The sequence below is a fragment of the Zosterops lateralis genome, assembly GCF_965231275.1.
Source record: "Zosterops lateralis genome assembly, chromosome: 3".
NCBI lineage: Eukaryota > Metazoa > Chordata > Aves > Passeriformes > Zosteropidae > Zosterops > Zosterops lateralis.
This window is the reverse complement of record NC_139764.1, coordinates 90,475,637-90,490,266: the sequence shown is the minus strand read 5'-3', so window position 1 is coordinate 90,490,266 and position 14,630 is coordinate 90,475,637. Positions and strand designations below refer to the sequence as shown.

The following is a 14,630-nucleotide window of genomic DNA, read 5'->3' as shown; positions in this document are numbered from 1 at the left end:
CTGTGTTTTTACAATTACTTTCTGTGATTACGGTGATACTTCTGATTAAACTGAGGAACATTTAACTTGTTCTTTATGACTGACAGGAACTTTGTGATCCTCTGTGTAGAGGACAAGGGGAATCCAGACATAGAACATGAACTATAGTATCTTCCTTGGGAAACCACTATTTCAAAAGAGAAACCCTCTGTTTCAAAAGGCAACATTTTGACTACTGGGTGCTTGTCAGAGACTGATATGCTGGGCTTCTAAAAGTCAAGAACCTTTCCTACCAAATGTTAATTAGTCATCACAATGATCAATCATTTTTAATGGCAATGACATCTTAGAACTGAATAACTTTGTCTGCTGTGCCTGGAGGAGGGAAAAAAACCCAAAACAAACTCTTGATAATTTTCTATTTGAAGAATGACTGTTACTGCCAAGTGACTTTTCTCATGACTCCCTGTATGGTTTGTGGCTCAGTGGTTAGAATCACTATGCTATGCTTCCATCACTTGCTGTGCATTATATTTTTTTCTTCCTTTTTGGCCAAGCTAAAAAAAAAACAACTAAGCAAGCCTTGATATAGAACAGTTAAACTTCTATTTTATTTAAAATTGTGTTATTAGGACTTAGATTCCCCATATTGTCAAAACTTTTATAAACTGAGTGTTGGGTAAAAAGAGTTCATGTGTTGTTTTGACATTCATAATAGTATTTTTTTTTTTCTTATTTGGAGATAGTGAGTTTTGACCTTGTGCTTACTGAGAGGCTTAAATGGGTAAAGTGTCCCTCTTTGGAGACACGTTCAGTGATGGCAACCTGTATCCTCATTTCCAGAGAGGGTCCTGGGATATAAAGAGGTTGTGTTGCCTCATTATTTGCCATATGTCAGTGGTAAAGATTCTAATTGCTGTAAAACTTGTAATGAATTAAGCAAAGGCTGCTTGCAGGATGTATTAAACATACTTGTAGTCATTCCCCTAAGCAATTCTTCCCCCTGCAGAGTGTTGGTTAAGGTCATTTTAGTTAGTCTGGATGAAATAAGCCAACAAGGTGTTTTCTTGCAGGGGACCATGGATTTCTTGCTGGCTAAAGAGACAGGTTCTGCTTGAATGTGGCTTTCTGTCTTCCCTCTGCACCCCATAAAAAGAAGGGGTTTGTTGTTATTATGAAGTTTTCATTGTGATAAGAGTCTTAATTTGACACCTGTGTTAAATTAATCTCTTTTATTAAAAATGTGTATCTTTCTTTTAATACAATCGTGGGAAGAAAGACGTGCTTAGAAACTCATCTGATTATGTCCTTGGAAACCTGCAAATGGTGTTCAGCCTTGCTGCAGTGTGTCATTTTAGCACAGTTGGAATCTGAGGAGAGGTTTAAACATAAAGCTATTCTGTAAAGGTACAACTGATGTAGGTTCTGCTTTCCATATGGTTAGTAAGTGAAATAAATCCAGAAGTCTTTCTTTGTGGAATCATCTTTCTTCTCTCTCTTGAGTTGTGTGTAGATTGAAAGCCTCTACCTAATCAAAGCTTATGCCTAATAAATATAGGACCACTTGTTTTTTGCTGTAGCTTAGCTCTGTGGGAGTTTGGTGGTGTTGGAAATGAGCACAGAACCTGGACATGCATACCAGGCAGTTGTTGCCATTTGCCTCATATTATGAGGTGTTGCAGTTTAGAAGAAAAATAAGTGTAACTGCTGCAGAAATTAATTGTTTAAAAATCTCTCAGTCAAACCATATAGGGAGTGACACTTAAATGTACCAAACCAAAGTCATCAAAAGCCTATTTACTGAGGCAAATGTTTGCATCTGCAGCGATAAAAGACACAGACCATTGAGCTGTCATTTGAGGGCAGACTAAACTTCTTATAGCCCACTTTATCTGAGAATTTAAATGTAGATGCTATTAAGTGGCCTTTAACCTGCAGTTACTACTGTGAGAAGAACATGATAACCTGTGTCCTTATTGCATTATTCATGCAGTTCTGCAACTTTGCATGACATTTACAAGTAACCATATTGCTTTTAAAATTAAGACAGTTGGATCAAGTATGCCCTGAACTCATCAGCTTCATGCAGAAATAACTAATCTATGACTCTGGAATTTTCATGCACTGCATGCTACAGCTCAGGATGGACTTCCCTCAGTGCAGCTGGTGTAGCTTAGTCATTCTGTGTGTACGTGGTAGAGTTCTTTCTTTAATGTGGTGCAAGAGATGAGCTGGCCTTTCAGCTGCTCAGGAAAGATTAATGTACCAATAAAGAAGAGATGGACGGCAATCTGTGTTAAGGGTCACGTTGTTATTTACAGTTTCTCTCCACATACAAGTTAAACAAAAGAATCCAGATGATGAATGTTCAGTCTGTCTGGAGCCATCCCTTTTCTCATTAAGAAATTGAAGATGTGTAGGAAGACAGAATCAGTCTTTTGTTCTCTTTAGCATAGCAAGCTCTTTACTGCTTCACTGTGGACTTTTTTTCTTTTTTTCCCCCTAAATTATGACAAGTAAATTGGAGTTAAAACTGACAGGCAAAGTAAGACTGCCTCTTGGCCTCTTACATGCACAGTATAACTTGATTAGTGCTCTGGTATGTCTCCTTTTGTATGGACAACAGTGGACTGTGTGATTCTCCTTGCTCACCTTGTCTTACGACTTCCCCCACCTGTCTGCTATAAACAGCCCCTTTTCCTGCCCTCAGAGTCCGCAGCTGGTCCACACTTGTTCCCAGATGTAGCACAGCACTGTCAGACAGGCACAAAACTGATAGCAGACTGAAACACTGTTGCACCTGTGTTTTCTTAGTGGGGATCTTGAATATATTTTCTTACTTATTTCTGGAAGTCACTTTGCTTTTCAAACTCTCATTGAATTATACACTTAAATGGTGCAATGTTGAGACTTTTGTTGATAAAATTCACTCGAGATGATGTGATTTGGTTGAAAATTCCATAAAATTTGACTGATTGCTAGCAAATTGCAATCTTATGTCTTGTTGTGAGAGCAGAAATTGTCACAGTGTTTAAAGGACACTTTTGTGTTAATGTTGTTTCAATATAAGCCATAGATGAATGTAAGCCCAATGAATGTGTATCCAGCTGTTACTTGATGTGCTTAATCTACTTGACTTATAAAGAAAGTTAACTCTTCTGAACAGCAAACTATTCAATCTGAAAACTGAAAATGTCACTTCTAATTTTTTTATCATGCATCAAGAGTAGAAAATCTGCATTCTGAGATGTGGGATTTAACCCTGTACAGCCAATATTTAGCTGATTACTGTGTGTTTTGGTTTTGTTATTCACATGACAATGATTTATTCTGTGACTGAATGAAGAAATGCCAATCAAACAATAAAGACATAGAGGGTACAGATACATCGATACAACTGCTATGAGGTTTAATGTAATAATTTTGTGATATAGTTACTAATTTGCAAATCCCTGAAAATTGTAAGTCACAGATGTCCTTGCCTGCTGTTCCCACATCACCTTTTGTATTTTGTTCCAGTTATACTAGATAAGCTTTCTCATACCATATCCTTTTCAGTTATTGATCTGAGTGATAATGTTTCTCATCCAGTTCACTAGAAGCATGCTTTCTAGGCAGTGGTCTAAGTGGATGCAGATATTTATCTGTCTAGCTGTCAGGATACAATAGTAGTAATAATAATAATAAAATTAGTCAAGTGCATTGTTTAAGACAATTTTGAATTTCATAAATTAATTTTTTTTCTCTTCACATAAGAAGAGCACAGTAAATGCAAGATACCTTTAGTCAGTAGTTACCACTTCTTGATGCACTATGTTCTTCTACAGAGTAGCATCTACTCACTCCGGGGTGTTCTCCAAAGCCCTTGGCCACCTTTTTTCTTGCTCTATGTTTATGGTTGTTCTGTATTCCAGGGATTCATGTGTCACTTTTCTGTTCCTCTACTCTACCCATACTCAATTTGTGGCACTCTGATCTATCTCAGGGACTTCTTCAGCTGCTCTATCCTCTCTCTGGAAGCGTGGCCCCTTGTTGGTGCCATTGCTGTTTCTTTTTGCCTGTAAAACTTTGATAGTGCTGGGAAAATGAAGCATTGCTGTTTGGGAGAATGCAATTACCATCTTCCATTCATTTCATTTGTAGGTTGTGGCAAGTGCATTAACATTGCACTAGGGACTCTTCAGGTAGCCTCTGATTGGCAAAATGAGAAAGATTTGCATCTTTTTTGATTTTCTGGCTCCAACAAGAATCAGTAGGGTTCTACTAAATGAATCCTGATCCACTCCTTGAAGCTTTCAAATTGATGAGAGACACCAAGTTTATTGACACCCACCCATTCCACAGAAGGAATGAAAGTACCACATACCTGAGCATAGGGACCTATTGCTTGGGTTAAAACTGGTGTCTCAATGAATCAGGGACTGTGGTAATCCAAAACTGGCTCTGCCATTTTGAACATGAGCACTGTAATTTGGAGCAATAAAGTGTGTAACTTTTATGTAGCTAACTACCCTAATTGAAAAATCTGTATAAAAAATGGCCTAAACTGCAGCTGGTGTTTCTAGGCAATTAAAATATTTCTACAAGTTCTTATTCCAAGTTCAGGGGAGCTTATTTAGTTATTAAAATCTTAGAGATTTGTACTTCTTACAGTCTTTGGAAATAGTGCTTAAGGATTTAATAGTGCCTGTGGTGGGAGAAAGCCAGTCATACAGGTGGGGTGGGTAGGCTGAAGTGTGCTGGCAGGATATCTTTGTTTTGTGCAGGACTGTATGTGAGTATAAGTAGATCATCTATTTACATTCATGAATCTTACTGTTAAAACAGTCCTAATGAGCTATATAGTAGGTTATTACATTCTGAATTTAAAACAAAGACCACTTCTCTGTCTTATGCTTTCAACTCAGAGAAAACAAACAAACAGAACATGTTTGGCTGCTTTTGTTTTAGAGGTTTACTAGAATGTGTAAAATATAACTTTAGTCCCTGGTTTTTATTACATACATAGGACTGGAGTAAGTAGATACTGTTCCCTGTTGTGTAATCAGCTTTTCGAGGTGATTATCTGCTTTGAAGACCAGTAACAACATTGTCGGCTTGTAAGTGCTGAGCTATGTACCCAGAATGGTGTTTCTGTCCTGTGTGCTTCACTTCCTTTGCTCTAAGTCCTGTTACAGTCACTGTATTGTCCTTTGGAGCTGAGCAATGCAGTCTTTAATGGTGATGGAGAGGTGGAACTGGAGCATGGGTGGAACTGAAGTACCTCATCTTGAAGTGCCATTTTAAGCATCCAAATTACAAGATTTGAACCTAAGCACATTTATGAAAAGAAAAAAAAAAAAAAAAAAAAAGCGTCTGGATTTGAATATTATGTTCTTTCCAGCTACCAAAAGTTTTACTTAGTCACTTAGGTATCTCAACATTATACTTCATAGATGAAATGTATAGATGACTGGGGGAACTGTGGACTACATCTGGGTCTAAGAATTCCTGTACTTGTCCCTGTACTTTTGCTACTGTTATATATAAAAAAGTATGCACCTCGACTCTTAAACTCATTTTCTTTTGTTCCCTCACCACCAAACCTATATGCATCTTGGATATCTGTTAGTCCTTGAACATTCTTGGACTTCACCTGCCTCTGCAGTCAGCAAGATTCCCCCAAACATACTGTGACAAGCACAGTCTTTCTCCTAGCTCTCTTTACTCTACTGACACTGGTTTTCCTATTTTTAATGTTTATTTTATGTTTTTTCCCCCTGTCAGGTTCGAGGCTATGTACTCAGTTCTCCTTTTTCTTGATGTCCAGCTGGCTTCTCTGGTTGGCACCTTTCCTAGATTTCTGTCTACCTCTGCATTTTAGTGCATCTTTCAACCTTCCTCACTGTGGGGTGATTCTGGAAAGGTCGTTTGCTGGGGTCTGTCTTTTGGCATTCAGGCCTTTCTGTAGCTGTTCTGCAATCATTAAGAGCAAATACCAGCACACTCTGATGTTTTGTGGGCCAGAAGCACAAAGTTGCATTCCTGTGTGTCTCTTTTTGATTTTTAATTTTTTAATTTTGCATCTTTATGTGATATGCACTCCCAGTTATCAGAGTCTCTATCTAATCACTGATAATATTCCTTGGACTGTTTTGTAAATCCATTAACTCATTTTCTTTCAAATGTTTCTTGAGACTGCTTTCTGCGAAGTTAATAAATTAAGTATTTACAGTAGGCATTTTACTATGAATGTGTCATGTTCAACTCCATAGCAGTTATCATTTGTGGCCATAGTTGCTTCTGCAGATGAGCCCCCAGTATGACATTTTCACTGTTAAAGTGATGTTTTGTAGCTTTGATCAGCTTTGTGTGTAGGAGATTATGCAAGATGCACACACACAAAAAAAAAACCCTGAAACCCCTCTGTCCTGTTTCAAAAGAAAATGGAAAATTGTAAAATTTGACTGCTTCTATTTGGGTACACAGTTTTACAGTCAGATATGCAGATACTTAGACAACCTTTACCTGTGTAGCGATTTGAGAACCCATAGATAATTTGATGATGAACAGGTAAGCAAATGAATTTACTTTTGAAATCTAACCTTGCAGACACACATGCTTAAAGGAATCTGACTTTAAAGTTCAAATTACACTAAACTGTGAGTTTGAATTCCTAATATATTTAATATCCAATTCAGTGAGAGACATAAAGGCATTTTAAGATTTATCATAATTTCAATTAATAGTATTTCTAAGAATAATGAATTACTGTATATTTCAGTATAAGGAAAGACTAGAGTCAAGATCACTATTAAAAAAAAAAAAATGGTCACTTTGTGATGTATTTGTCTGTCTTTTCAAAATCTCTTAAAACTGATACTCTTTTTGTTATCAGCTGCTCTTGACTTGCTGACTTTTGTTGGCACATGCTATCTCTGTTCCTAAATCACATGGAGTATTTTCTAAGGTGTATTTTCAAAGGAAATTATTTTGAACCTCGAACAGTAAGTTTCTTAAAGCTAAGAAATTTTAGCTGACGTATTCTGATTTTATTTGATTCTTACAATAGTCAATGGTGTGAGCTAAATACAATATGGGCCTATCTAGTGTAAAAGCAGTCAGTTTACATTCATTATAATAATTTGTCTGTTTTGTTTCTTTTTTGATTCCACAGATGTATTTAGTGATTTTTCCAGAGGGGACTCGTTACAATCCAGAAATACCGAAAGTCATAGCGGATAGTCAATCATTTGCTGAAAAGGAAGGTAGGTAAAAAAAATAAATTAAAAAATTCTTTTGTTATGGTGCTAACATATATTATATAAAATTTTTATATAATGTGAAAATCATCTCACCTTAAGTGGACTTTTAAACCTGCATGATTGGTGTTTAAAGGTTTAGAATAGTATAAACTACTGTTTCTCTTACAGAGTAGATTATAGTAGTTCATATACAGACATTTCATGCATTTCACAATGTACAATAATAACAGTCCTCCAGAAGGCTCGCTGTAGTTTCTACCTTGTGTATTAAGATGTGTATTACTTATTTTCTTGCTTCTTAAAATTGTAAGAGTTGCCTACACTGAATCAGGGCACCAGTCCATCTGAGTTGATATTGCAGCTCCAATTACAGTTGTTAGTCAATATAAAGAGTGTTTTGTATAGAGCTTGTTGTGCCTTAAAGTCTTCAATCATTTCACTTCTAGTGTTAGTACTCCTATGGCATTTTGGTTTTGTTCCTCTCTCACCTTCCAGTCTCACTGTTCCTTGGTTGACCTTCATTCTAGAGCTGTTTTGATTGTTGGCACTGTGGGATTGTTTCTTTAACCACAGATGGAATTACTTCATCTTTGGAAAGGCCTGCAAAAAATCCAAGAGTCCCAAGATTTTTTTGTATATTCTCACATTGTATGCACGTAACCTTTTAAATCCAACAGTTCAGTGAATATATTTCCTGATTTTGTTTTTTCCTGTTGACCAAAAGTGAAATAATTCACTCTAAACATAAAAAAAGAATAACAAATAGGTCTGGTAAATCCATCTCTGTGACACACTGAAATGAATTCACAAGTCTGTGGATCAGCCTGTTGATATAATCAAGCTATTAAGTATTGTTAACTCTTGTCCAAAAGGATATATGCTTTTCTTCTCCTTGGGAAGAATGGAATTTGTTTGCGTGTATGAGCAGGAGAGCTGCAGTCATAATGTATTTGCTCATCGCTTCAGTTTCCTGTCGGAAATGAAAGTCAAATGTTTCATTTAGGTTGGTGGTTCTTTGAGAGTTCAGAGGGAGGGAGCTGTTTAATAGGATTTTTTGTCCTCACCTTCTTTTTCAGGGAAAAGGCTCTCATTGTTTTACTATTGTTTAATTTCACCTTTTAGTTATATCTCTGCAGCCTGTAAAACAGCAAAACATTGCTTTTGTGCTTTCAAGGCGCCTGTTCTGAAACTGTTTTTTTCTCCAGTCCTGCTCTGTTTTTATTTTGCAACAATTACTCCTTTTAAAAACTCTCACGACAAATAATTATTAAACAAGAAGCATCTCCAATTCTGTGACAGAATCCTCTTGATCTCCTTCTCCCCACTGCTAAATTCTTTTGTTGTTGGCCTCTGCCCCACTTTTTATGTGGGGCAAATGGGAAGCAGTCTGTGCTCCCCTGGGGTCCTGTTCCCCTGCATGTCCACACAGAAACAAATACTCATGGGAACTGGAGCATCCCTCATGCAAGTGTGTTGAGAGACAGGGGCCAACACTGAGAGCAGAGCCATTCTGCTCTAAAGGCTGAGCCTCGAGCACGTACCAGTCCAGGACACATCCCGGTACGCCAGGAGCTCTGGCGATGGGGAGTTCCACATGGCTGCTGGCAGGATGTGATTACAGCTCCCCAGGGTCCCACCCTGCTGCTGTGCAGTGTTGCTGGCCCTGTTTTGTGGCTTGCCCTTGGTAACCCCGTGTCCCCGCGGTGCCGCTGGGTGCTGGGGCTGCAGCGTGGGAGCGCTGCTGCGGGACACTGCTGAGCTCCAGCAAAAACACACCTTGCTATGCTTGTCCAGAAAATCTGGGAGACTTCTTACTTCCTACCGTTTTAGGAAGGCTAGTAATACACAGTAGTTCTGCTAGCCATAAGAATGAGGAGGACATACTGTTACTTAGGATTTAAACAAAACTGCACTTCATTCTTTTTTGGGGATATAATGAAGTCTAATAATTTAGATTTGTCATATTAGAATATTTGTTACAGAGCACGGCGCTTCAGCATGGGCCTTACCAACATGTAGGGGAATTTGTTTTTTACCTTGAAATTAATTTTTTCCCTACATTTTTGCTCAATTTTATGTTGAGAAAATGCTACAAGTGTAATATTGGGAAAAGTGGTTTAATTAGGAAGAACAAAACTAGAAACCCATGTTAGAACCAGAGCTGTTACTCCCAAAGATAACAGAGCACAGGTATAAGTCAATGTTCATTATGCTATCTGAAATACTGGTTTTGACATTAGTGTGTGTATATGTTTTAGTAGTTTTGCAGAGAGGAAGTAAAAAAAGGGATTTTTGTGGGATTTTACTTTTACTCTTTGTGAGCTGCATGCTCTTCTAGACAAGATTAATTGGTTTAGGCAGAAATCTTGGGCTGAACTTAATTACCTGCTCTTAGTGGGACCAGTTGATGAGCTGCATCTCATATCTTTATGTTCTTTCCAAGTTTGCATAGTTACTGGCTCTTTACAGTTGGTCCTAGGACCAGTTCAACAAAAAGAAATTTAAAATGAAATTTTAAAAAATTGATATTGATATACAAAGAAGTACTGTGACATTGCTGATTTCAACTATTATGTCTTCACTCACTGATATGCATATTTAAATAAATCTTAACTTTCTATGAATAGGATGGAAAGATATCAAGCAGCAAAAAATTTAAGCTTGAGGTAGCCCTTGAAGGAGAGGAAATTTAAAAATACCAATAATAATTCACGCTACAATTTGTTTTGCCATAGGGCTTGGGTTCTAGACAAAATCTTGATTTCTAGCAAGAACAGATGATTTTCATCTTTATGAAACAAGCAAGTCAAACGCATAGGGTGGATGTGTTGTAAGTTCTGTCCACTGAATTGTATTCAGTGAGAATTAGCAACAGAAAGTTGGTTACTCCCAGGAATGCTGATTTTGTGGTGATGAACTGAGAATGTTGTCATCTAAGGGCAATGCTAGTACCTCCAAAAACTGAAGGATTACTCTCACCTTTTATGAGTGCCAGAAGATTCCCCTCAGATCAACTTCTTACCTGGGATAGAAGGTAAACTCAAAATATGTTTGATTGATTGTATTGGGAAAGAAACTTGTTGACATTTAAAAATGAAAGCAAAAATGATGTCTCTAAAACTAAGCTGTTTGGTTATTTGTAGTAGGATTAATGCACGAGTTAATCATAGAACAAGTGAAATTTTGTGGAGTTAAGAAAATTATTGCAGTATTTATATTTTTTGGCCAAAATAACAATATTTGCTGGAATTTTACAGCTACAACAAATTACATAAGCCACGTGTTGCCATAATATCAGATGTAGATGTGTGTTAGGTTTTTTCATTTCTGGTGGAGGCTTCCAAGCTAAGGGGCCTGTGTGCCATGTACCTGGATTTGAGCCTGATACACCTCGGTGTCCTCTCCTGGCACAAAGTAGGTGCCTGGATGAGATGACTCCAGCAATTGTTACTAGGATGGGCTCTCCCTCCATGTTTCAGTATGGTTAGTGACTCCCATGTTTCTAATGGTACATCTTGCACCATTTCCATGATCAAAATTTCTTCCTCTGCTCTCTCAAAGAACTAAGAATATGATGGCATGGGTTTGCCCCTTGTCTTGTGAACTTTTGCATTCCAAAATTCCAGTATTTAAGTATATAGTCACTAGTCAAGTTTGCTTTTGTTTTCCATTGTGTGGAAACATGGTTCCTGTCTTCAAAGTCTGATGCAGTCATTCAGTGATACCTTTCAGGCTTTGTTCCATGGGTTTAGGCAGCTTAAAAGTGCAGGATTTTTTCCCCACTAGTCAGTGAGCTCTAGTTGCTGAGTCCAGTCTTAGTATGTAGGTGGCACTCATATTTTCGTAGGGATTTAATTAAGCTTGTCATAATAATAGAAGTGGTAATTTTTATTGGATCTGTTTAATTTGGACTGTAAATCTTGTAAGTCTGGGTCTTTTTAGTGGTATTGGACTATAGAGAAAAATGTCTATAAACCCTGCAAAATACATGATGGTTATTTTTTGTGCCAGCTTCTGGTATAAAATTTATTTCATTTGTATGTAGCCAAAATATCTATGTGTAGATTTCTTATAATTTTGTAGTAGTCACTCATAGAATCATAGAATAGGCTGTGTTGGAACAGACCCATCAGGATCACTGGGGCTGAATTGTGGCCCTGTGCAGGATACCCCAAACACCACAATTTTTTTTTTGTTTGCTAGAATATGAATTTTATCAAAATGTTAACAAATGGCATTTTAAGAATTTGAAAATAAATAGAAATAATCCAAAGCCCTCCTACTATTACTAACTCTAAAAAGTAAAAGTTGAAGGGATGAGAAACTTCTTAAATTTAACTTGGCTTGTTTTTGCTGAATGAAGACAAAACAATCTTCCCTGGTGAAAGGAGTTTTTGGAATTTGGTATTAATGTTTGATTTCTAACAAAGGTCATTTCATCAAGCAAACATTTAAGGTATGCATTTATTATCTTCTTTGATTTTATACAGAAAAGTTGCTAATGTAAATATTTTTTAATGCTAAGTTTATCTTGACAAATATGCTTTCTGCTAAGATGTTTGTGTATGCAGGATATGCTTATCTCAAAATTGTTTTACAGGTCATGTAAAAAAAAAGGTGTTTCAATGGAGCTAATTGAAAATGTTTCCCTTCTAGATCTTGGCATCAGTTTTCGATTGTATTCTAAAGCAATTTAAAGTATTCAATATCCATAAAAGTAATTTTGAATTGTCTCTAAAGAAAATAGCTTTTGGTGGTATTTATTCTACACTTTCATGAAAGCAGGCTTGGTCTAACAGTGCTCGGTGAGATGTGGACAAAGAATATAGTTTTTAAAAAAGAGTAGGTTATGGACCTTGAGTAGCATTTGAGACCAATCATTAGAGTGAAGTAAGGGTCTGTGATATTAAAAGTTATCCTTAGGAAATTTAGTTAGGAAAACAAAAAGCTATGCTGTATTTCTGTAAATACCCATGATGGAAGAAAGTGTACCAATGTGTGGTGTCCCCCATGTCTTGCTGTGAGCTGGTCATACTCTTGAGGAGATTAGTTGCATTTCCTGTATACTTTAGTCCATGATAACAGAAAAACACTTTTTATTAGTGCATGCAGCTGAGTCCTTTTTTTGTAAGTCGGTGGAATACTAGCATACAAATGAATGAGCTCTCCCATCATTTGTTATTTTTTAAGTCTAGCTATGGACTCTGGTTTCAATATATAAGCTTTGAATCACTGGAGGCATTCCAGAAAGCTGGTGGGAACTCAAGAGTTGGGTGAGTACTCAGGACACTGCACGTAACTGCAGAGCTTTCTGATATATTCACACACATTCACATGAAAAAGGAAAGATCAAATTCGTCTTGAAATCAATTCATTGGTTTTCACCCTGGTTTCAGTTTTTGTGTACTTGAAAGTTGAGTTTCAAGTACATGGTTTCATGGGGAAGAGAGAGGTGGAGACCTCAAACTAATTCTGGCATCCACTTTCAGTGAGCAATTAACTTTTGTTGATGAAGTGTGGTAATGCTAATGTAATACACATAGAGTATTCTTAAATTAGAGCTGAGAATTTTTACTATTTTCTTTTTAAAATGTTGTGTGTACACATCAGGGGTAGAAATACAACTAACAAAGTCCAACTCTGAAAATGTGGATGGCGTGCCTGTACTGAACAGGTCTTTGAGTTTTTGGTCTGGATGAAGAGAGGAGGATGGAAATCTTCTACACAGTTGTACTTAGCTGCTCTTATATGTTACTTCACCCTGATGAAGTTAGATAAATGATGTTTTGTTTAGTGTCTTTTTGTTATTTTGTGTTTAGATGAAAAATTCAGTTCTATAGATGTTAATGATTTGGACCTTTGTACTGGCCAAAATACTTATTTTATTTCATTCAGTTTTCTTGCAGACTTTCTGAAGTAATTCTACATCTTACAATAATGTAGTAAATGGATGATATTTGAAGTATCATTGCTCATCATATTTCTTCAGATTTTCTTTCTTTTTATATCTATCATTCAAAAGATAGAAGAGCAAAGCTGTAGCTTTTTAAGGTAGAACATTACAATATTAGTAGTATCTAGTTCATTTTCTTTGGCATTGAAAATAAAATCTCATGACCTTAAATACTTTGACAGAGGGTCCTAACTGTATTGCACAACATTAAAAACAGTTTAAGCACAGTGTGTTTTGTGAATTGGATGCAGGCAGCTTGCCAAGGTAACTATACTGTAACTACTTGGATTTAAATTCCGTTATGTTGATTTTAGCAAAGATCATAAGTAATTGCAAGAATATGTGGTAATGTTTTTATAAAACACATTCTTTAAAAGGATGTGCTGAACTGGTGTTGGTGCATGTTTATCATGCACTGTAGTGTTTCTGAATAATGGATTATGGACTTTATTGATTTAGATACATACTCATATTGTACCTAAACTCTTAAGAGTTCACTGACAGAATGTGAAATAGGACTGGTTTATTCTACATTTGCACTTTGCAGATTGTCACTGACCATTGTCATCACCAGAACTGGCCATGGATTAAAAAAAAAATCATAATAATTTGTCCGGATGATTCTATTCTCACTCAATTTTCCCTTTTTCTTCCTGACAGTAATAGTCTAGTGAAGGGGAAGATGAGTTGGGCAGGAAAGGAATTGACAGTGTTTTTAGAATATATTTGGGAATTTGGCTCAGCAAGAGCTGTGTTGAGTGTCATGTCCACACTAATATCATTGCTGACACAGCACAAGAATATTCAGTGCTTCATTTACAAAGTAAACATTTTGAAACATAACATAATTAGCTGTTTGATGTAACAGTTCACAAGCTAAGAAAACACTACCACTATGTTATGCTTCAAAATATTTACATGATCCATATAACATTTTGCATAGACAGTTATCACTATTGCCAGTAAGGCATGGAACAATTGCTTCAGAAGGAGTGCTGATAAACAGCCTTTCATCTTTGCATTCAGACAAGGAGATTTGTAGCAAATATTAAGAAATCAAGATAGTGATTTATATTGAAATTTTCAACTCGTAAGAATGCTAGAGTGGTGTAGAAGCTAGTGTTATCTTACAGTGTTCACTCGGTATTTTCATAATTTTAGATCAAAGTATGTTTTACCCAGCAAGGGACATCAGGACATAACATATAATCTTTTGAATTGATTTTACAAGCAGAAAGGTATCAAAAGCAATACCACAATACTTTGTTTAGAAAAATTTCCTGTTCACCCACCAGGAACCAGTGGATTCACTAAGGGATGGTTCTTTAAAAATGGATTGAAGAGTAAGCCAATGAAAAATAGGCTAGAAATGAAAAACCACAATTTTATTCTGATACTTCTCTGTGAGAAAGATACATATAGAAAAATAATGAAAAATTTAACATAGCATGCTT

General features: G+C 36.5%; 1 protein-coding gene across 1 annotated transcript in view; it reads left to right on the top strand.

Moving 5' to 3' along the window:
* AGPAT5 (1-acylglycerol-3-phosphate O-acyltransferase 5) overlaps nucleotides 1–14,630 on the top strand; it is a 54,053-nt gene that overhangs the window by 20,405 nt on the left and 19,018 nt on the right. The window contains exon 5 of the mRNA XM_083857748.1: nucleotides 7,136–7,226. Coding sequence (XP_083713874.1) covers nucleotides 7,136–7,226 — 91 coding nt within the window. The remainder of the gene's footprint in view (nucleotides 1–7,135; nucleotides 7,227–14,630) is intronic.